General features: G+C 38.4%; 2 protein-coding genes across 3 annotated transcripts in view; both read right to left on the bottom strand.

Moving 5' to 3' along the window:
• Positions 1 to 1,372: 1,372 nt before the first annotated feature.
• On the bottom strand, positions 1,373 to 10,629 carry LOC146695228 (monocarboxylate transporter 12-B-like). The gene is made up of 10 exons (XM_085476709.1): positions 10,571 to 10,629; positions 9,117 to 9,193; positions 8,760 to 8,993; positions 7,045 to 7,148; positions 6,354 to 6,497; positions 4,266 to 4,361; positions 3,885 to 4,041; positions 2,828 to 3,547; positions 2,474 to 2,733; positions 1,373 to 2,112 (listed from the first exon to the last, which is right to left on the bottom strand). The coding sequence occupies exons 3-10, from the start codon at positions 8,906 to 8,908 to the stop codon at positions 1,925 to 1,927; spliced, it is 1,818 nt and encodes a 605-aa protein (XP_085332835.1). The 5' UTR covers positions 8,909 to 8,993; positions 9,117 to 9,193; positions 10,571 to 10,629; the 3' UTR covers positions 1,373 to 1,924.
• A 2,155-nt stretch (positions 10,630 to 12,784) lies between these two features.
• Positions 12,785 to 23,773, bottom strand: part of pank1a (pantothenate kinase 1a) — a 32,960-nt gene continuing 21,971 nt past the window's right edge. For both annotated transcript variants that reach the window (XM_085477183.1, XM_085477184.1), the window contains exons 6-8: positions 21,563 to 21,686; positions 19,168 to 19,293; positions 12,785 to 19,012 (exon numbers count right to left, since the gene is read on the bottom strand). In XM_085477183.1, coding sequence (XP_085333309.1) covers positions 18,953 to 19,012; positions 19,168 to 19,293; positions 21,563 to 21,686 — 310 coding nt within the window. In that variant the 3' untranslated portion in view covers positions 12,785 to 18,952. The remainder of the gene's footprint in view (positions 19,013 to 19,167; positions 19,294 to 21,562; positions 21,687 to 23,773) is intronic.

Genomic DNA, 23,773 nt, shown 5'->3' with positions numbered 1-23,773 from the left:
GAACATCTGTTTTGAATGAACTTTTTGAAATGCATTAAATGATTTAGTGACAGAGGGTGAACAGTGCACACATGGGCCTACTGCCCCCTGGTGGCTAAAAACAACCCCCTTAACCTTGATGTAATTTTCCAAGAAAAGTTTGGATGCTGCGTAAATTGCAAATAGAAACAGAATGCAGTGAACCCGTTTTTTATTCACAACAGAACATTCCAAATTTTTTTACATATCAATATGATGCATCATTTTAAAAAAATTGTTAATTTTGATGGCAGCAATGTGTGTCAAGTAAGTTGAGACTGGGCTGTGCTTACCACTGTGTAGCTTCCCCTCGTGTTTTAACATTAATCGAAAAATGTCTGGGAATTGAGCTGTTGCTCGACTTCTAGGAGAGCAGTGTTGTCACCCCAACCGTCGCAGCAGACGGCCGCCCCTCCCTGAGCCTGGTTCTGCCAGAGGTTCCTTCCTGTTAAAAGCGAGTTTTTCATTCCCACTGTCGCCAAAGTGCTTGCTCATAGGGGGTCATATGATTGATGCGTTTTTCTCTGAATGTAGTATTCTAAGGTCTTTCCCTTACAATATAAAGCGCCTTGGTGACAGTTGTTGTGATTTGATGCTGTATAAATAAAGTCTTTTTCATTTCTTTATGCTCCCAATCTTTTTAGTCGGTAAAAGGGCTGAATTGAAGTAGGGAAATTCAGCACCCTGACTTTTCTACTGAGAAGCTATGCTGTTCTAATAACTGGAGTATGCAGTTTAACATTGTCTTGCTGAAATATGCAGAAAATACTGCCTAAAGATGAGGTGAAATAACAGCACCTGGATAGGAAAATATGCTCTAAAATCTGCACATACCTTTCAAGCTTGATGGTGTCTTTCTATATTGCAAATGGCCATTATAGACACTGGACTGGTTTTTGAATTGAGTGCTGGCAGCTAGCCGGATGGTCCCAGTCTTCTTCTGTTCAGAGGAGGCAGCATTCATGGTTTCCAAAAAACATACATTTCAAATTTTGATGAATCTGACCACAGAACAGGCTTCCATTTGCTTAAGTGAATTTTAAATGAGTTTTGACCCAGAGATGACAGCAGTTTTTCTGGACTCCACTTTTCATGATATTTAACCTCTATTTGTGGATGCCAAAGTGAACTGTGCTCACAGACAATGATTTCTGTAAGTTTTCCTGACCCCATGTAGTGATTTCTATGCCAGAATCATGCCTGTTTGCAATGCAGTGCTGTCTCAGAGCCTAAAGACAACAGACATCCAATACTGGTTTTCCAGATTCGAAAAGATATGACATCAAGTATTTAAAGTCTTCACAATTTTTTTGTGTCTTCAAATTGAATATAAGGAGCTATTTTTCATGAAACAGTAAAATGTGTCACTTTAAACATTTGATATGTTTTCTATTTTCTATTGTGAATGAAATGTGGGTTGCAAATGAATGCAATCCTGTTTTATTCACATTTTTCACAGCGTGCCAACATTTTTTGGAGGTGAAGTTGTAGAATCACACAAAAAAAAAACAACAACAATTAGGATTAGCTTACATTTTCACATTCAGCGGGTCTTCAATATAAAAACAGAAATAAAGAGACATGAGGAACTTTCATTTTTAAATTATGTTGGAAGGCACTTCTCAAGTATCATCTTTTAAAAAGCAAAATTACTTCAGACAGTTAGTAGACTATACTGTTAATTACTATAGAAAATATTTATCCAGTCATTAAAAAAACAAAACAACAACAAAAAACAAACAAACAGGAAAATGTCACTGTGAAATAACTAAAACTCTATATTTTTTCCTTCCTGGCCACTTGCTTCTTGATCTTTAGCCCAGTCACACATTATTATTATTATCTTAGTACACCCACAGACCAGCGGCACCTGTGCAGACAGTGAATAAGAAGCAAGGTTGACATGTCATAGGATGCTCTGCAGAGCTGCAGCGGCCGTGTGACTGGGGTTTAAATGTGCAGCTGAGTTCAACTTGGACCTCTGGCAGTGTCTGACTAACATGGCTGCTGCTAGGACTGCAGAGCTGAAGATAAAGGAAGCCCCACTGAGGAAGAAAGTTGCTGCATAGTTTCCCGTCCGATCAACTAACCAACCTGGAGAAATAGGAAAGAAAAAAGATAAACACTTTTTTTTTTTAATCCATATTTTAAAGTAGGACTTATTTTTCCTCCAAAATGGCATTGTTTTACAGAGTTTATGCTCAAACTTCTGCACAGTTATTTCTGAAAATATGGATGTAAAAGCATGAAGAATGAAAATTAGGTGGTGCCTTATGGCTTATGAAACAAAAACAAGTGGAGAGAGCTGCTCGTTCTTTGCAAACAGCAGATTCTAGAAGGCAAAAAAGACCTAAAAAGGTTGGTATAGAGGCTAGAACATGCATGGGGGAATAATTAGGATGAACAAACAAAGTTTGACTCTTAACTCTGCTGTAGTATATTCATGAATCCTTACCTCCAATGGGAGGGCTGAGCAGGTAGGGTATGGCATGAAGGAAGTAAACCACACCCAAAGCTGAGGTGAGATAGGTGGAGCCCACAGTGTCAGAAGTCACCACTGGTATTAGTGCTACATATGCACCATCAAAGTACCCATAGAGTATGGAAAAAGGCACGAGAAGGGAGAAGGAGCTAAGGAAAGGCATGAACATACAGCAGAGGCCTTCCATGGCCATCGCCACCGTGTAGCTCAGCATGCGAAACCTCCTAACACACCTAGAACGAAGGAAATCCATCACCACTGAACTTTGAATTTAATACAACAAACTAATTATTAACTAACAAAAATACACTCCAGGTTAATACTTACCCCCTATCTGTGATCCATCCAAATGTGATATTGCCAACAATTCCACAGACTCCAAATACAGACATGAGTAAAGCAGCATGCTGAGGCTGCACCCCCAAACTGAGGGCATAAGGAACCAGGTAAACTATTGGAGGGCTGCAACCATACGCCATAAACAGGAATGACATGGACAAAATCAGGAAGCTAGGTATCAAAAGGAAGCCAAACTCCTCCCTGGACTTGAAACAAAAGCACTGAGCTCTGGATGAAGGGTTTACTAAAGGATTATTGTCACTTTGTTTGGCTTCATTAAATTTTGAGTCTTCTATCTTTCCATCCATGTCTGCCAAGTTTTTGCTCAAGCTAATGCTTTCCACCAATATCAAGTCCTCGGTCGTGTTGGGTAGCTTAAGATCTGAGAATTCAATGTTGCCTAGCATTGTGTCTGTTAGTGAGTTGCTAAATAAAAAGCATTTCCCTATCTTCAGATCTATTAACTTCTGATCAGATGGCTCCAGGGTTGGAAGAAATGCTATGTTACCTAGTTTGCCCTTTTCAAGTCCAAAGTTTTTCAATGTTCCGTTTGGTATGAGGAGCCCCTGAGGACCCTTTAAGTTCTTTACATCCAGCTGCTTGTGGTCCACTTGGATACAATCAGCAGATATTTGTTCAGGGACTTTAAAATCCAGCACTGTCTTCATGCAGTTTTTCCCAAATTTTGTCAGCTTGCTCTCCCATGTCCTTCAGATAGAGTGAGAAAGATAAGAAAATAATTAGATTTCAATTTTTTAAGGATTAGGTGATCTTTTAAATCTGTGGCAAGATGGATCAGGTTTTTTTCCTAGTGTATCCTGTAGGTAGTTAATCGAATTGGGATATTTGGAATTTGGGGGTAAACAACTGTGGCTCTTTGAGCAGTTTTTGCGTCATGAGCTGCCATTTGGGTAACATTTACCAGAAGAACATTTCATTGTAATGAGATGAATAATGTTATCCATTTTACCTGTCAGTAGTTTTACTTTGGCAACATATTTCTTTCATATCCAAGTAAAATACACCAAAATACCCAAGAACTTACCTTTGACTTCCTCTTGGTTCCAGCGGCCTCATCAGGGCACCACAGACACACAAGTTGGACACAAATGCTCCAAGAATGAGCAGCGCTCCTCTCCAGGAATAATACTCTATAAGGAGCTGCACTGCAGGAGCCAGGAGGAAGGTCCCAATGCCACTGCCTAAAGATGAGGTAACATTGGATTTGATGGAATGAAATAAAACACGAAAAGAGTGAAGGGGGAATATGGGATGAGGAACTTAAAAGCAGACTGAAAAAAGCACAGAGGAACACAGTAAATACATACAGGTGGAAACGGTGAAAGGAAGAATGAACAGGTGAGGTGAGAAAAATAAAGTATCAGTGAAAAGAAAGAAAAATGAAGACAAGTAAAGATGTCACTACCAGACAGAGCAATGCCATAAGCCAGAGCTTTCCTCTCACTGAAGTACTTCCCAACCATCGCTATGGCTGGTGTGTAGCTGAGAGCAAAGCCAAGACCTGCAGAGAATGAATAAAGGGTTTTTGTAGTTTGGGAGATCTGCCATATGTTGCCAAATCTCATCAGAAGCTCTCATATGTGCCATTCTACAATCTGCTATTTACTTAGCAAATATTTCCCCCAAAGCAACTTGGTATAACAATATTTAAACGCCACAGTAAGATCATCATTAACGTTCACGGCTCATATCATTATATTTTCCCCTGTAAAAATGCTTCTGTTTTTTTCTCCTTTTTAACAAGTGAAAAAAAACTGTTTCCCTTTCCCTTCAAGTGGTCACAATATAGGTCGAGGCTCCCTGAGGTTCTGTCGGTGGTATCTTTCTGTTAAATGGTTTAACCCACAAACCCTTTGAAGGCCATCTGTAGTAAAAATGTGCCAAATCAAACATGTGTAGCTACCCGCTGTAGCGACCAGTCAAAAGTAGCTTGTGTCTTTGTATATAGATGTTTGTACAGTACTGTGTCAAAGTCTTGAGCCACACATCAAATGTACAGACATGTGTGGAAATGCAGTATATAAGTAGCAGAATATGTACAACACATTCTGAACTCTCTTAGGCAAGCTTTCTTGTCATTTCTTTTAAGTAATCTTCAAGAATAGTTCTCCAGGCTTCTTGAAGGACTTTTGAAGTTCTTCTTTGGCCACCTTTTGTTTCATTCACTATAGGGCTGCCACAAACGACTATTTTGATAGTCGACTAGTCACCGATTATTTTTGCGATTAGTCGACTAATCAGATCATCATCCATTGGACGTAAAACGTACAGCTTATTGCACCAGCATGCATCTGCTCTTATATAACTATCATTAGCTTACAGCTTTAAGTGTTTAAGGTATGTGCTAACTAAAAGTAAAGACAAGATGATAGTGTTTATTAAATTTTAATGAAATTTGCAGATTGTTTCGGTAAAGTTTAACAAATTCCTTGCTATCTAAAATATAACAGCACACCGGAGTATATTCTCGAGCATCTCACACTTCTGATGATCAGTTGCCTGCTTGATGTTTATTCAGCTGTGTAAAAACTATAACTTTAATCTCAGCCAAACCGATTTACTCAGGAACAAATAAAATACTAAAAAAAGGCCAAACAATAAAATTTTTAAGTTATCTAAGTGACTTATATATGTTTAACCTGAGTAGCGAAAGACGGCAGTGGGTTTGAAAACGATTTGCCGGGAGTCCGGTGTTCTCACGGGCTCTAGTGAGCCTGTAACCCCGGCTAGCTATCGAGCTAGTGGGTAACAGACGTCTCCGAAAACGTCGGAGCGCTTTTGAAAATATGTGGTGTCTTGATAAACTGAGCAGATATTTGAGGTTTACACAGCTACATTCTCGCCTGAAAATATGTTTTTTGTGACACAGAAAGAATAATAAGACTAATATTAAAACTAACAGCTTAACGGCAGCTGGCATCCTTGTACATGCAGTGCTGCCATCTTCTGTTTCAGTCCGTTATTACACGCTTAAATCCTACTACTTATTCCTGCATCTTTTGTGATCTTTCAAAGCTTCAAACGACGCGTCGACTATTAAATCAGTCGTCGACGATTTTGATAGTCGACGTAATCGTGACTAGTCGACTAATCGTGGCAGCCCTAATTCACTATAAAGATGATCCCACAATGCTTCAATAATGTTGAGGTTTGGGCTCTGTCCATGACTTATGTTACACTGCGTGTTTTTCTATCCAGGTATGCTTTTAATGCATTGGCAATGTGGGTGGCATCATTGTCCCTCCATGACAATCAGGAGCCTTCCAGATGATTTTGACAAGATCTCCAACAACCAGGCAGGTTCCCTGTTGACGCATGGCTGTTACCATTTAATCTTCTGTGCTTACATTTAAGATCATGCTGTGTATGTTAGATATGTGTGTACAGGATCGTGTGCACATGGAGTACTGCTGCAGTCCCCCATGCGGCTGTTAACTGTTATCTGCAGTACACAACAGATAACAGATAACAGCCGAGTATCATGAACATGTACCTGTGAGGACACCCAGAGACATATAAAGATACTCCAGGCTGTTAGCGAAGGAGCTGATAATCAGACCAGCAGATGACAGCATGCCTCCGAGAATCACTGTAGCTCTGCAGGACAGACGGTTCCCAAGAAAGCTGCCCAGAGGAGCTGCAGAGACAGTTTCAGTAGATTTGTTTTATTCATAAGATTTTCTTTCCAATTAATGCCTCATTTTCAAAAGGAAAGCAAGTTTGTGTAGACGCCTGTTAATCGCAACAAGATTTGTTTCTTCCCCTTCTGGCCAAACTATACCCTCCTAACTTGTGTATGGTTTGATAAGAATATAAAAATTTTAAAAAATGACCTGTATTTGTATAGCGCTTTTCTAGTCCCTAAGGACCCCAAAGCACTTTACACAACCAGTCATCCACCCATTCACACACTGGTGATGGCAAGCTACATCGTAGCCACAGCCACCCTGGGGCGCACTGACAGAGGCGAGGCTGCCGGACACTGGCGCCACTGGGCCCTCTGACCACCACCAGTAGGCAACGGGTGAAGTGTAGGACACAACGACCGAGACTGTCCAAGCCGGGGCTCGAACCGGCAACCTTCCGATTACAAGGCGAACTCCCGACTCTTGAGCCACGATCGCCCAATATACACTGTTAGCCTTTGAAGTGCTTTTGATAACTGGTGCAAATGATCATCTTACCACAAAGCATAGTGGTGGAGTCTATCAGGCTGTGGATCCAGGCCGTGTTGGAGTAATCCTTCTCAAAGTGCATTTGAAACTCAACAAAGAACATGGAGACACATCTGCATACAGAGAGATTGTTTGTGACATGAATAAGGAAGAGTGAAATAAAGCAATAAACTGATGATAATAGGATTAGTAGCTTTCCTCAATAACAACTTCAAAGAGGTTTATTACATTAAGTCAATAAGAAAAGAGAAAGTCTTCATATCGAAGAACAGATAAAACATAATTAGTCTGTCAGTTGGGCTAACACCGTATCTTCAGGTCAGTTTAAGATGGGATCTTACATCCACTATCTATATCATGTATATATTAACTTTGGGTGATAATTTGGGCCAAATGCAATATTAATTAGACTATTTAATACTTGCCAAATCCTAGTCTGTCAGACTTGGCAACCAATATAATGTTTATCAGGTTATGACAGGCATTTATATCAAACAGTTGGAGGGCTCTGCACTCCATGACCTGTATTTTTATTCACCCTTGCTGTCTGTTACTTAACACCAGGCAGGACTTCTTGTTCTTGAAGCCTCAGACAAGAACAGTGCTGTAAATCACTCACCGCCTTGATAAAATTCACATTAAAACAGAATTCGATGCATTATTATTTTCATCATTACACACTTTTTCATTTCTTGTACTTTGTTTGCCAGTACTACAAAAGCTTTAGCAATGTTAGCTTTTATTTCAGGCAGAGAAACAAACTAGAGGATGAATGGCTTTGTTCTTCAATTTTACAAGCTAAGACGTTTTCTCTAACATCCTGTTAGGTGTTAAAAAACAAAACAAAAAAACATATTTTTTCCCCCCAGGAAAATCTACGGTTTCAAAATCAAATGTAAACTATAGGGGTGACCTCACAGGGTTGAAAGATTATATTATCTATTGAGATATATGGCAAGTGACATTATGTCCTGCGTGAGCTGGGGTGGTTGGGAAATACTGAGTATTATAAAGAACATGTTAGTAAATTACATGGAAAAACACAACACTTCACCAAACGTCTTCTTCCCAGCACATGCTGTAAACTATACAGGTCACTTTTTTTAAAAATTACACATTTCACCCAGTTTGTTCACCCAGTCAGTTTCTATAGTGTAAATCTAGAGATAACCTTCAATTAAAGCCAAACACCAGATTGTGGCAGACCTGTGAAAGTAATGTACAGTGACGTAAATGTGGAAACATCTCTGCAGGATTTCAAAGTCTTAGTAGAAAAAAAAATATGGCTGCTGAGACGCTTAAACCTTGGAAGTGAGTCAGAATGGATTATTGCCAAGTAATAACTTTGAGGTGTTAATAATCTAAGAACATAAAGTCTTGCTAAGTACAGCTACATGTCAAAACTGCATATTGCATAGTAATAATCCTACACCTGCTACAAAAGGCTAAGCTGGAGCTTTGTACACCTGGAGGTGAAGTCATGTTGAGTAGTTTGTGGAGAATAAAGATTTAAGTGCACCAACGAGTGGAAATAATTTGCTGTTGGCCTGGTGCTCTTAAATTAATAACAGATTAAATCATACAGTGAAATACTAAATGGAAGCTGTATCACAAGCATATAAAGAGTGTGCCCAGTAGTGACAATGGGAAAATCACAGCAAAATCTATGGATAAGCGATTTTGTAGTTTTTAAGCATAATTAGCTTCAAAGTGAGGACTGGTACCTGGTTACTGCTCGGGTGCAGATGGTAGCGAGAAAACAACCAGCGACAATCATCCAACCCCAGCCTCCTTCAGGCTCGGTCTGGACTCCAGATGCACTTTTGCCTCCTTCAAGTGTCTCCTGCTTGGTAACTGCCATCCCTCCAGCCATTTACAGAACCAGCTGATGTCAGCAAACCTGTCTGTTACATGTCTCTTAAATCACCCTCATTTGTCGGTGTGCCTTCTGCCACCTCCTGAGAAATTGTAGAAATTACATTATCAATAAGTATAACATTAAACCTATTTTCCTATGTATTTGTTATTGTTATGTCACATAAATACACAGCGTAAAACTTTTTTATTACACATTCACATACCAGTAGGAGACACAAATCCCTGGGAGGGTTGTGTCAGGAAGGATGGCTGCAGCGTAAAAGTCTGTGCCAACCCCTTCCTAATATGGGAGCAGTCAAAAGAAGCAATTACTGAACATTTTAATAACAAAAAACAAAGAAAGATGATGTAGTCTTTTTGGACACCATAATGGCCTTTAGAGTTTAGAGTCAGTTGTTTTAGTTACCGACTTCACAGATTTCATGGTTGAAAAGTAGGTCAAGAAACTCAAACAAAGTACATTTATTGTAAACACTGACCATGCAAATGCCACAAACGGTGCATATGTAGTTCACTTAGATCCTTTAAGTTAAAACTTTTGTATATTTTTAGTATGGGACTGTCATTTCTACCTGAAGTAATTTATATGTGTTGTTATGGCTCTGTTGTAGGCAGGTAGAAAGATACCAATATGATATTTATTTATTTAAATATTGCATGAAAGCAAGGGATGGGGTCGAAGTGTGTTGCAAAACAGCTTGCAGCAGTGCAAGAGATATGGGCAGGTTCAAACAGCTTAAATAGTGAACCCTATATATGATTAGCCAACTCGATTCACAGGCGAGGATCAGCTGAGAACATTAGCCAGTCTTTAACCTGCCAGCTCCTGAGTACAAAGTCTGTGCGATGTCAGATTGTGTTGATATGCAAAATGTGTATTTTCCATTTCTTAAGCTCCAGGTTTCACATTAGCTAAATTTGTGTTTACAAATCAGCTCCTGGGTCTTAGCTTTATGTGTGGTGACAAATACAACAGAATAGCCAGTAGAACAGCAAACCTTCAAAATAAAACACCAGAAAAAAAACAGACAATTAAAACCTTAACAAGAGACTAAAATGTAAAGTATTGCACTTGGCCTATCTGTGCTTTTGCAACTCCACTCATGTGTTTGTCCAAAGGTTTGTGTGCAGCTTCTTTTGTTATGTCATATGTTGCTCAAAATGTTATCTTGACAAAATAACAGGTTTTTAGTCTGCATGCCTGTGCTACCAGCAAACGTAGGAAACACAGAAATTCCACCCTGCAGTAAAATGCAAACCTTTTGGCTCTGAAACACTAAAAAGTTTACATTAAGTCATTGAAGACTGTAATTTGTTGTAAAATGTGGCCACAGAATATTTGATTTCACTTTATATTCATTTGAAAACAAAAAGGGGAAAGCATCCATAAGAAATGTAAATTAGTACAATTCATTTATTATGACTGTCATCTAAAAGCATGCTTTGTTTTTTCAGGTAAATGCATTTTTTCTGCTGTTTTTCGCAGCAGCCTTTTGCAGTACAAGTCAAAACAGAGTAAACATCAACACATAGCCTATGTGGGTTAGAGGGTCAAGGAATGGAACTGGAAAGAAAAACGAGCAGGAACAGAAACAGCAGAGCAGTACTGAACAAGACTAAAACACAAAACAAGTGAGAAGTACGGGTGTTTGCTTACAGCCTCCAGATAATCTCCGCTCCCCTCCGTCACCGTTCCATGACTCAAGTGTTCATCAGTAACACAGAGAACTTCCATTGAAGAAGTGGAAGCTAATTGGCTGATCCTTCGACGCATCAGCACGCTGCAGTGGAGCTACGCTTCCGCCATTGGAGGACTGAAGATGAGTTTTTTTAGACTTACACAAAACGCTATGCACGCAACAATAGTGATAACAGTAAAAATAATATTGTTTTTTCAGGTACACGAAACCAGCAGATTCCCAAGCATTTGTTGTGTGTATTTAGTTATGAGTACTTACAACGACCCTAAACGTTTTTTAATGTCACAACAACACGTAAATGAGTCTTTTTCTCGTTACCCAACTCTGCTCAGATCTATGTTTTGTGTATGCAAAGTCAACTCTTTTAACATGGCCGAAAGGCGTTTCTTCCACCGACTTTTTACTTGTAAAATTTGTATTTATTGGCACGTAAATTACAATTGTTTGCCGATAGTGGTCGGCAAACAATTGTAATAATATCTGCCAGCTAATATACCGCTGGGTTTTTATAATAATGAAAAAATATATGTATTTTTTTATTTTTTTATTTTCACTTTTTTGCAGTGCCATATTTAAAAATGTTCAAAATTTGTTTTTTCAAATCTGTCTTGCAATTGATTTTAAAATGTTTTCTCCCAGAGGTGGATTGTTTTGCCAATTTTCGCCCTGACTTACCAATGAATGCCTGCCGAAATATTTTAGTGGAGATACACTGGACGCCCACTTTAATATTCAGTCCCAGTGCATACAGATCTGTATCTATTTATATATGTTTTATGTTCAGAAATATGTTCAGAAATTTATGTTCAGAAACTCATTAACCTGTATGAATCTGCAGCACCCCCTCTGGCAGAGTGCAGTATTTTTGCAGATTTTATTCTAAAGAAGCTCAGCATCTCATTTTATGTACAGTGGGGCAAAAAAGTATTTAGTCAGCCACCGATTGTGCAAGTTCCCCCACCTAAAATGATGACAGAGGTCAGTAATTTGCACCAGAGGTACACTTCAACTGTGAGAGACAGAATGTGAAAAAAAAATCCATGAATCCACATGGTAGGATTTGTAAAGAATTTATTCATAAATCAGGGTGGAAAATAAGTATTTGGTCAATAACAAAAATACAACTCAATACTTTGTAACATAACCTTTGTTGGCAATAACAGAGGTCAAACGTTTACTATAGGTCTTTACCAGGTTTGCACACACAGTAGCTGGTATTTTGGCCCATTCCTCCATGCAGATCTTCTCGAGAGCAGTGATGTTTTGGGGCTGTCGCCGAGCAACACGGACTTTCAACTCCCGCCACAGATTTTCTATGGGGTTGAGGTCTGGAGACTGGCTAGGCCACTCCAGGACTTTCAAATGCTTCTTACGGAGCCACTCCTTCGTTGCCCGGGCGGTGTGTTTTGGATCATTGTCATGTTGGAAGACCCAGCCTCGTTTCATCTTCAAAGTTCTCACTGATGGAAGGAGGTTTTGGCTCAAAATCTCACGATACATGGCCCCATTCATTCTGTCCTTAACACGGATCAGTCGTCCTGTCCCCTTGGCAGAAAAACAGCCCCATAGCATGATGTTTCCACCCCCATGCTTCACAGTAGGTATGGTGTTCTTGGGATGCAACTCAGTATTCTTCTTCCTCCAAACACGACGAGTTGAGTTTATACCAAAAAGTTCTACTTTGGTTTCATCTGACCACATGACATTCTCCCAATCCTCTGTTGTATCATCCATGTGCTCTCTGGCAAACTTCAGACGGGCCTGGACATGCACTGGCTTCAGCAGCGGAACACGTCTGGCACTGCGGGATTTGATTCCCTGCCGTTGTAGTGTGTTACTGATGGTGACCTTTGTTACTTTGGTCCCAGCTCTCTGCAGGTCATTCACCAGGTCCCCCCGTGTGGTTCTGGGATCTTTGCTCACCGTTCTCATGATCATTTTGACCCCACGGGATGAGATCTCATCCAGTCAGCTTGAAAAAAAAATTTTTTTTTAAAATAAAAAATAACAAATAAATAAATAGTTACGGACTCTAATTGTAGCTTTCACCTTTAAACTAGCTATAGTTTATTAGCGTTTTTTTCCTAACTACTTCATGCTTTTCATCTTTTTTCTGTATAGATTGCAGTGTACCTTTCATTCGAGGTCAATAAAGAAATATCCAGAAAAAATCTCATCCAGTTTTAGTTTTATTTCTCTTTAGAAAAAAAAAAAAAATCTCTTCACTTCAGTACATACACATTGCACAAGGCAGGGAGCCATTTTTTTAAACTGACTTTTTAAAAACCATTTCCCCCCCAAATCAGAGTTAAAAGCAGCAGCAGAACTGACGCTGACAACCAGCACTGGGATTCCCAAAACTTCCCAAATGCAGGCGAGCCAAGGTGAACAACCAGCACTGAAATCCAGCAGACAGAAAACAGGCAACCCCCCCCACTGAGGCCACCAAAGAGCATCCAAACAAGCTTTGATTCAACAACTACATCTTTCATCGCCACCTAATGTTAAGTTGAACTTAGATTAAGAAATAACCTTGGTAAAGAAGCAAAATGGATTTGAATTCAATGGGGAAATGTATACAAACAAGTGGTAATAAATGTAAAATGTATATATATATATATTAATTCTATATCCAATTAGCAAATTTAACACAATTACATGTTAATGTCACAAAACTTAGTATCTAGTTAATCTAATCAGTCACAGCACAATTAGCCAACAGTTTTAAATTACAGCCCCAATAGAATTATTAGCAAAGGTAATAACTCTGTCTTGTCATGATGCATTTTCTGTCTGCATTGGGATTGTGAGTCGTGCTTGGGAAACCTGGCTCTGAACAGTTAAAACAACTTTATCAACGGACAGATTGCTGGTGTAGAATATATCATATTAATATTTACAAAATCTCTGTACAATCAAATACACAATATCTGCCCCGCCAGTCAAGCATTCCAGAAAACAGTTAAAAGGCTGGATGTCTTCTTGTACCAGGATGTTCGACCAGATTAACAACCTCTGAGGAAATGTTAGGAAAATGGTGTGAAAGATATTAGACAAGCAAAAGGTCAGAGGAACATGTCATCACAGTGGCTTGTATTTAATATTAGGTTTCACTAACACTACAGAGCTCCAGGACATTTAAAATACTTTTCCCCCTCAAACATCCATCCAACATGATAGACTGGATTAGAAGAACACCTGGCACCATTCAAAAATAACTGTCACACACATCTGGAAAAAAAAGAAAAGAAAAAGAGCTTCTTCTGCTGCATAATTGGGTCTGAAACATCCTGATTACGAGCATCCACCTTGATTAGTGTTAACTAAATTAGCAGGACAGAAACTTCAGGAGGAGAAACTCACTCTCTGTCAAGATTCAAACAGGATTTCTCAGAAGGAAAAGCTAACAGGGTTGCATATCTTTTAGAGTAACATCAAGTCAAATCAACTCTGGTAGGTATTGAAGAAGAGACGTGGGGATAAAGATATCAACAGACGAGATACTGCATAGCTTGTTGGTTAGATTTCACTATGATTACATAAGATTTGCAGTTCAGTGGACACTGTAAGCCAGGGGTCCCCAATCCCAGTCCACGAGGGCCAGTGTCCCTGCAGGTTTTAGATGTGTCCTTGATCCATCACAGCTGATTTACATGGATAAATTACTTTCTCAACATGTCTTCAGTTCTCCAGAGGCCTGGTAATGAACTAATCATGTGATTCAGGTGTGTTGACCCAGGGTGAGATCTAAAACCTGCAGGGACACCGGCCCTCATAGACTGAGATTGGGGACTCCTGCTGTAGGCCAAGACTCTGTACAGTACATAGAAATACATACTGGTCTGAATACAGATGGTCCCTTCCTATGGGAAATAAAACACCAAAAAAGTGTTAGTGATGTTCAAACAGCAAACTCTAAATTCAGACTGCTGTGAAAGCAGACAGAGACCCACACTGATCACTTATGATAACAGAAAAACCCACCACTTAGTAGTTCATTTCCTTAAAAGGACTTAATTCTTGTTTCACATTTTATCTACAGCATGATGCAGTTCCATAAACATTTTATCTGAAGAATTTAAAACCCAGCAAGTGTTCTCATTAGAAACAGTGAAGCTACAACAGTATGCAAGTACACCAGTTAGTTTCAACAATACTAAACGTATCTAAACTCAATATAATCCCATAATCCCACAACAGTCTATAACACCAGCTTCAAATTTCTGGAGTATGAAAATTATGTAATAGCTTGCAATTGTTAGTGGGGATATAGGGGTAAACAGTAAAATTAACAACATATCATTTATGTTCTACAGTGATTATGTATCATCTCAAAATGCTTCCCCTAACACCAAGTAAAAAGATACAACCACTGGTTTCCATAAAAAGATGTTCCCCTGTGCTGCGAAACAATGTTCTGCAGACAGTGGTGATATGTGTTCAAAAAGTAAAACTTTCAACGCTTTCCCACAGATTTCTGCACATTGACAGATTATGACGGCTGGAAGCAATTACACTGGTCTGTTGTGCCAACTGAAATCAATGGAAACATCAATAGAGAACAAAACAAAAAACAAAACAAAAACAAAAAAAACAAAACAGGCATTTTAGACATTTTGAAATCACACACACACAAAAAGATGCCAACTCACATTATCACTTCTTACTGGCCACAAAAAATAAGGATTAAAAACAAAAGACAGTCACAACCTCTACCAAAATAAAATAAAAAACAAAGGAAACCAAAGCTAGCACTGAAGGTTAATGTTGTTTATGTACCAAGATCCACTTGGGACTGCAGGTGGACACTTTGATATTCAGACTCTGAATGGGTATTAACTGCAATGAATCTTCTGTTACAGTACAAATGAAAAGGAGAAAAAAAAAGCAAGAGTAAAACTTAAAACTTGTAAAAATGAGGTGAAGTAGCAGGGAACTGAAGGACACAAACACGGTGCAACCAGGCTAACACATGTTAAAAGGCAAATGATTTGGTTTTTTAGATTAAATGAAGTGGTGGCACAAGTTATCAAACTCCAGCCTGATTTTAAAGCAGAGTGGCACCTGACAGATTGAGGTCACTAATTAACATCCAAACATCAGTTGGTACAAGGCAAAGGGGGGAAAACAGAAAAAGAAAAACACACAGAGAAGAAAGCATAGCTTGTGTCACAGTTTGCAGTGTCATCACAGCTAAAAGAAAACATCAGGAAACCTTGATCATTTTTGAGGAAGCAATTGCAAAACCTCTCTTCACAATATTATGCCTCCATTATTTCACTACACTGTTACTCAAAACACTTGCATAAGTGACGGCATTTACATTGTTCAAGCCATTACAAAGCTTATAAAGCCTGTTAACCTTTCAGCAGAAATTGAATACAAACTTTTAGTATGAATCACACTGGCTGAACTACAATGAGACAGATAACCCAAACCATTTGTCACAAAAAAAGTATAATTATCTATTTTGATTCTGTTCAATCACCAAATGGGAAACAATGATGCATTTTCAATTCACAAGAAAATCTTTTTAGATGTTATTGCACTATGGGTGTCAGTTTAAAATAAACGTTTCACAAAAAGTGGTCTATGATCCTACCCTCCTATGTGTTAAACACAAACAGATCAGCAAAGCAGCTTAAGGGTCAGGGTCAAAGTGTAGTCAGTGTGTATGTTAGATCAGCGTCCCCAACCCCCGGGCCTCGGACCGGTCTGTGAGTCGTTTGGTACCGGGCCGCGAGAGTTGAGGCTCAGGTGTGAAATGTATCGTTTTCAGGGGTTTTATCGGTTTTCAGCGTTATTTTGTTATCGTTTACTTGGTTTTCCTGGGTCTTTTCACGCGTTATGAATAAATTTTCTTTTTTTCGGTACCGGTACTGGTTTTATTTTGTTGTATTTATCCGCGACACCTTAAAGGCCGGTCCATGAAAATATTGTCGGGCATAAACCGGTCCGTGGCGCAAAAAAGGTTGGGGACCGCTGTGTTAGATGGTGAAGTGGGGACAATATTTGTCAATAAAATGTTCAGAATACTTTAGTAGGCTACATTAAGCTAGATCCTTAGGATTTTACCCTTGTAATTTTAAGTTTATATCTGTGTTATTCAGGTACTGTAGGTAAGATTTTCACAAAAATCCGCAATACTGAACACAGCTGGAAGTGTGAGTGTTGATAAAAAGTCTAATGATTGAAGGCGAATTAAGCGACGACTAACTCAAGATTGCGTAAAGCGCATAGTTCCTATTCGGGAGAGTAAAGGCAGGTAGACAGTTACGCCTAATATAAAACAGTGGACAGTATTTCCTGCTTTGCCCAGCTTTATAGCTCAGCTGCTTTTATGATAAAAAGAAAGGCTGGAAAGGTTCAGGCTAGGAAGTGAAGATGGGTGGGACATAACAGCGTAATACACTTGTGGTCTGTTTCTCGAAAAACACTATACAATTCTTATAGCAAATGGAAAACTTACTAGTAGTGGGACTCCCTACAACTGTTGTTTCTAAGCTTAGTAAATAACACAAACCTTTCCTGTGTCCATGCAAACATGCGCTCATGTTAACTAAGTTTCAGCATTCTCAAATAATCGCAGATCACGCTATGTTTCCTTTAAAAAAATGGCAATGCTAAATTATTACATATTAAAGCTCTATGTGCCATTTTCAAGTATATGATAAATATACAAGTGTGTTATTTCAGCCCCGGTTACCTCAGTGCAGAAATCTGGACTGGCTCTCGGTTCAAAGGGTCTGAGTCTCTGATCCTATGGGTATTACCCTAAGTGTTAAAAATAGACTTGTTTATAGTTCTAGTGTCAATATAGACTTAGATCAGTGCAAACAGGCAGCAATAGCATATGAAGCCCATTCTCTGTTTAAAGTCTACCACATAATTGTGGCTAATACTCACCAATTATTTCAATTTAGACAATTTGGATTTGGATATTTTCCAGGTTTTTATGGTTGTTTCACAGCAAGCATAAAGTACCTGTTTAAAATTCTTGGGAATGTTGGGCAACTCTTAAAATTCTGTAAGTGCTTGTTTTTAGAGATGAGTAATTGGGGTTTGGGGGAAAATACAATTAATGGTCCAAACCTAAAACAGCTACCAACAGTGTCGGCACCAGAATGGTAAACAGTCTAACATGTTGGGATGACTTCTAGCTGTCTCCCCCAAACTGACACTTTACCTTTGCATCATCAGCTAACTATTTTTTATGTTGGGATTCTGAGTCTGAACATTTATTAAACTCACACTACAAATCCCCAAACAAGGCATCAGCGTGGCAGAAAAGCCAGAAAAGGATGAATGAAGCTTCCATCTTCCTGACACTGACAGAAAACAGGGAAGTTAAAGAAAAACAGAAATAAATATAAAGATCAGATCAAGTATTTCATACATCACAAACACAAGCAGCCGAGTCAGACTGGGTCCTCAACAGTAGTTCTGGCGATGCCAATCAGAACAGAACAGAACAGAAATCAATGATGCACTGCAATCTGTTGGAAGACAACGTCTTGGTCCCATCACCTAACACTAAACTCAGCAGGTTGAGTATGCATGCATGGCAATCTGGTGGTGCTAGTTTTGCTTACATATAGGCAGACAAAGGAGAGACAAACAAAAAGCAAAGGCCATATGCAGTAGAGCAAAATAAAGACCGTTTTTTGTTTGTTTGTTTTTTTGCTTCCCATTGGAGCTGAAGGAGGCAGGTAAAGTATGAATCTCAACAGGTTTTGGCTTCAGTGCACTCTGCAGAAACAGTAGAGCAATGGGCTACTTTTTGTGCAACAAACCGGCAACCACAGCTGCCCAAAGGTGATGTTTCCTTGAGTTGCTGGTGGTACAAATCCCTCATTCAGCAGTTAACTCTTCTGCAAAGGTATCCCATTTTAAAGAACTGTTGCACAAATTGTTTCCCGGCGCACTACTATCCCCAGGATGTAATGCTACAGTAGCTATTCACACAAACACAATAACAAAATACACCAAAATACTTTTTGTCTCTGCTTCCTGACATAGGGCTGATTACACGAATCAGCAGACCCCATTAATGGAAACCATAAATAAAAGATTACAATATTAAACGTCTATGATAGGGGGATGATGGGAAATTTAAGAGATGAATATTAGAGGTCATTGTTATTTACAGGTGTTAAATTATTAAAAATGGCTTTTATCAGTTTCTGTGTTCTCTCTTAGTGTTCCTTTTGTGGCCTCGACGAATGGGACCTTTCAGCAGCTTCAAAAGTTGATGATGTCACAGCATTAAGACATCACGGCCTTCAAGGGCAGGTGACATCGTCTTGTCAAGAGTTGATGTTGTCCTGACAGAATTTCCTTCAGGGGTCCTCTGTTGTCTTGAGCAGCTCCATCAGTGCTCCCACAGCTCCAAAGTAACCCTGGAGCAAAAAGACAAGCACATAAATATATCTTATAGGCTTTTATCATGTAACCAACCAGTGGTTTGTTTCTGAGGGTAAATATAATGATTATAATTATTATAAACACATTAAGCAATCGCTTTAATTTAATAAAAGGACAGCCGTTTGCTCACCTCGTGTTCAAGGAAGAGAGCTCTTAGTTGGCCTTTGGACCAGTAGTCCATGGCATAAGCTAGCAGCTTGGTGGACACTGTGTTGATACGGAGGAAGTTCCCAACAAACACCACACGCTCAATTTTCTTATGAGAAAAAGAAGAAAAAAATAATTTTAGAGAAACTGAGACCCAACAAACAAGAGTTTAAACAAGTAATTCACAAATTGTTCTGATAATGAAGAAAGGTCATTTCTAAACGCTCCTGTCATCTTAGTAATGACTCATAAATAGCTACACATAAAAAATGTTAGGTTATGTTCTCTTTATCAAGAGTTCAGCCAATATACTTAATTTTTAGATCTAATATTTTTATAGGCTTTGAAAATCCTTTATTAGTGTGACACTAAAATTCTTACATATAACCTAACAAGGAATAATGAACTGCAGAGTTCTTATTTTTCTCCGCTCTGTCCCTGGACACGGTCACCAAAGTGATACTAAATCCCAGGTCTTTCATTTGGTGAAATAAAATATTTTAAAGGTAAATGTTTCTTATGACATTGACAGTTAATCCATGCCATGCAAATTTGATTAAAAACTGACTATAATAAAAGGCATATAATCTGCAAATATAGTAATAAAGAAAATATAAATAAAATAAAGGTTCTCTAGCACCACCACATGGTGGTGCTAGAGAACCAATAAACAAACACTGATGAAATCTGGTAGAATACCAAAGACACAAAAATCTTGAAAAACATCCTGCTGTGGTGTATGCAAGTATGTAATTCCTCCTGAAAATTTAGCAGGGTAACTTTGTGTTTGTCGATGTAGCTTAAACAGCACAATTCTTTGCCAATATAATGGTCAAATACAGGACTAAAATCCAGTTATCAAGATTTTTGTTTATGATAAAATGCGGGTCTTAATTTTATTACTAAGGCTTTCAGAAGTCATTTAAAAGAAACCCTCCATAACCCTATATATGCACGTTTTTCTTCGCTGCAGCTCTGCATGCAGTGATAGCCCTGTACAATGCTGCTTGATCGCCATGCCACAAGGCAACACTGTAAAGAAGCTCACAGCATGTAGAAATACTCCAGACTGATCCTTTACTTCAGCTTTAGCTGCTATGGTTTTGGTTTTTAAATTAATTTTACAGTTGCCTATTAAAACTAATAAATTGTTGTCACATAGTACGAGTAACCCCAATCCCAGAATTGTTTTATAGCTTACAGCTGGCTATTTACAAAATATTACAACATAAGTGTGAAATCTGGTGATTTTGTTTTTGCCAGCAAAAAACCCCCCAAAACATAAGCATGATTTAAAATATAAACAAATCCAGCAACCTTACCAAAAAAAAAAACAAAACTTAAAATTAAGGAATATATTTGGACTTCTAAAAATACAAAAACAAAAAAACTAAACAAAAAAAAAAAAAGCTCCACCCCCCACCTATGGAAGCCCGTTTCCGCCACTAAAAAACAAAAAAAGCTAGTATCCATAACTCGAAATTTCGAGTTATTTTCTCAAAATTTCGAGTTATTTTCTCAAAATTTCGAGTTATTTTCTCAAAATTTCGAGTTAGCTCTGCCAATCAAAAATATACGTGAATGAGGTCGCTTTCTTGTTACCCGGAAGCATATGGCGCAGTACCGCGCACTCAAAAACGGATCCCAACAAATTAAAGTATGTTTGCTGATAGTAACACCATGTGATTCAGCTAATAACACAGGGATTTCATCATTTGTGAAGCCAGGCTGAAAACACTCAGCAATCTGTGCATTCACGACTGGATGTAATACCGGTAGCTTAGCTGTAGCATTTGTAGCTGAGGGCTTCAGCTTCCGGGTAACATGGAAATGACGTCATTCACGTAGATTACTGATTGGCAGCGCTAACTCGAAATTTCGAGTTGCTTTTCTCAAAATTTTGAGTTAATATGTCGAAATTTCGAGAAAATAACTCGAAATTTCGAGAAAATAACTCGAAATTTTGAGTTATGGATCCTTTTTTTTTTTTAGTGGCAGAAACGGGCTTCCATACCCACCACCACGGACACACACAACAACAAAAAACTTTTCTTTTCTATTGTTAAATAGCTATAGCAAGCCATAAGATGTAACTTTTGAATGTGTTTGTAAAGAACAATTAGTTGATTTTATGTTTTTGGTAATCCTGAGTAGCCAGTAAAGAGTAGTTTAGGTGTAGGAGTGTCGATGGGTGATGCAATGACTAAATTCTGGTCTGGGTGTCTGTTTCTAAGAACTCAAAGAAACTATCTTAGAGGTTTATGAAACAGTAGATAAACTCATGCAAGTATCTGTATTACATAACCTTTATATGGCTATTATGATTAGCTGGGTATAGTTGACTGATTCAGCATGTGTGTGTGTGTGTGTGTGTGTACCTCGTTGACTGCACACATGCGTGCTATGGATCCTATGTTATTAGTGATGGTGACCAGAGTGGCTCTGGCCAGGTCTTCCTTACTGATGCTGTCTCGCTTCTCTTTGCTCATCATGTGACCAAAACTATAAAAGAGACCATAAAAAAACCCAACATGTAAAAGACATTTTCCTCAAAGTCTGATTAACTCTTCACATTAAAAAAACCAAACAAACAAAAAACGGAAACAAAAAAAAAAGTGAACCCATAAATTATTTAAAAACCTTTTGAAGCAACTGTCACTGGGTGTTACATGTGTTTTTACAATGCTTTATGGATCAACTTTGGACCCAGAGCTGCAGGTTTACTGTATACATGGTAAATTCAGTTTAACATGAGCACAGTGTGTCTCTGTGTAAAATATTTATAACTAACTGTTCATTTATTGGTATGTTTTTGCTTTTTTTTGCAATTAAACAATGTCCACACAATTTTGGATAATTTATCCTCTTATCTCATTGTGCTAAATGAGCAATTTATGTGAGCACATAAATCAGAGCTTTTAGCTCACTCATCAAGTTCCAAGGCAATTTCATCCACTTTACACAATTAGATTATTGATTAATCAGGTGTGCATTTTAGTGAGTAAATATCAGTTTAGGTTTTCCAGCTTTTAATCAGAGACACAGATTAAGATTTACTCTAGTGTTGTATCTGCATCTACAACGTGTTTTTTCCCCATTTTATTAATCTTTTATAGTTAAAATTAGGGCTGCTCAATATAACGATATATATCGGATGACGATATAAAAACATTGCTATCGTTTGTTTTGTGGTGTCGCAAAATAAACTGTTTACGGCAATATTTTTTCATCGTTTTGTCACTGTAGTGGCTATATTAATTTCTTAAAGTTCTCTCTTTCTCCTATATTTAATATAACCACGCTACCGATGGACAAGTGCCTGTTTTTTATGCGTTGTCGTTAACAACGACGATGGTAAAACCCTCCATGTCTGCTTATTTATTTTCCACATAAACCTTTCACAATAAAGCTCAAGATCCTGTTGAGACTTTTCAAAATAAACAAAATCACGTGAAAGAGTATGCAGAGTATTTACGGATGAGAAGCAAAAAAGAGCCGTCAGGTGCTAAAAAATAAACTTTGACTCAAACGTTAGAACAGGCTTTTCCCCGCAGCACGCCGTGTAATAAATACTCACAAAGAAAACCGCAGCCGTTACAACTTATGTCTAAAAATGTATAGTATCATGCATCGGTTAAAACATTCGACTCCAGGTACACAACGCCCAGCTTGAAACACTTCACGCAAGTCGAGCTGCCCGAGATTCACAGAATTTTCAGAAAATTTTGAATTTTTGTGATTTATATCGTTATCGGACGATAGATGTCTTATATTGGGATATGAGATTTTGGTCATATCGCACAGCCCTAGTTACAATAACCAAATAGTATTTTAACAGTAAACAATGCAGTCCACCACAGATGCAGTGCAGCCAGCTGAAATAAGCTCCTATAACATCTCCTGTGACATCTACAAAAATTACAAGTGTTACATAAACAGTGTCATGTGAAACAGCATAACATTGTGAAAACTACAGTACACTCTTATTGCTTCCACAGAAATAAAGAGCAGACAGACTCTCCTAATCAAATGCAACAGATTAATTTTTTATAAATCATCTGCAGCTGTGATCACCTATATAAAAGCAGATGGTTTGCCAGTTTGCTGTTCTGGAGTGTTCAAGTTAGTTTTAACACACTGCCACAATATTCCTAGGAGTGGACATGCTAGAAACCTAAGAGCTACATCTCAGATTTTACAGGCCTCAGTTAGCATGTTAAAATTCACTACAATAAGAAAAAGACTGAACAAGTAGGTCAAATGTGAGGACATCCGTCTAACATTTAAAACGTGGCCCCAATTTGGACATGCAACTGGACAATGATCCCAAGCAAACAGAACACCTGAGAAATAAAACAATCAAGCTGTTGCAACGGCCCAGTCAAAGTCCAGACTTGGTGGGACAGGCCTCTTAATGTCAAGCAGATAGTCAGAGATAATGCTTACTTCAAGTTAGTGCTTCTAAAGCTGGTTCTCCAAGCTACTAAATCATGAAATGCACTTAACTAAAATGTTCAGTTTCACATGAATTCACTGGTTTTCATTATCATGTCAGAAGCGAAGACACCGGACAACCAGACAAATACAAG

Source organism: Copadichromis virginalis, linkage group LG13 (assembly GCF_057382275.1).
Source record: "Copadichromis virginalis isolate Kocher_CV1m ecotype Utaka linkage group LG13, C_Virginalis_male_GT1.1, whole genome shotgun sequence".
NCBI classification, from domain to species: Eukaryota; Metazoa; Chordata; class Actinopteri; order Cichliformes; family Cichlidae; genus Copadichromis; species Copadichromis virginalis.
Note: the sequence above shows the minus strand (reverse complement) of the source record. Positions and strands in the feature narration are given on the sequence as shown.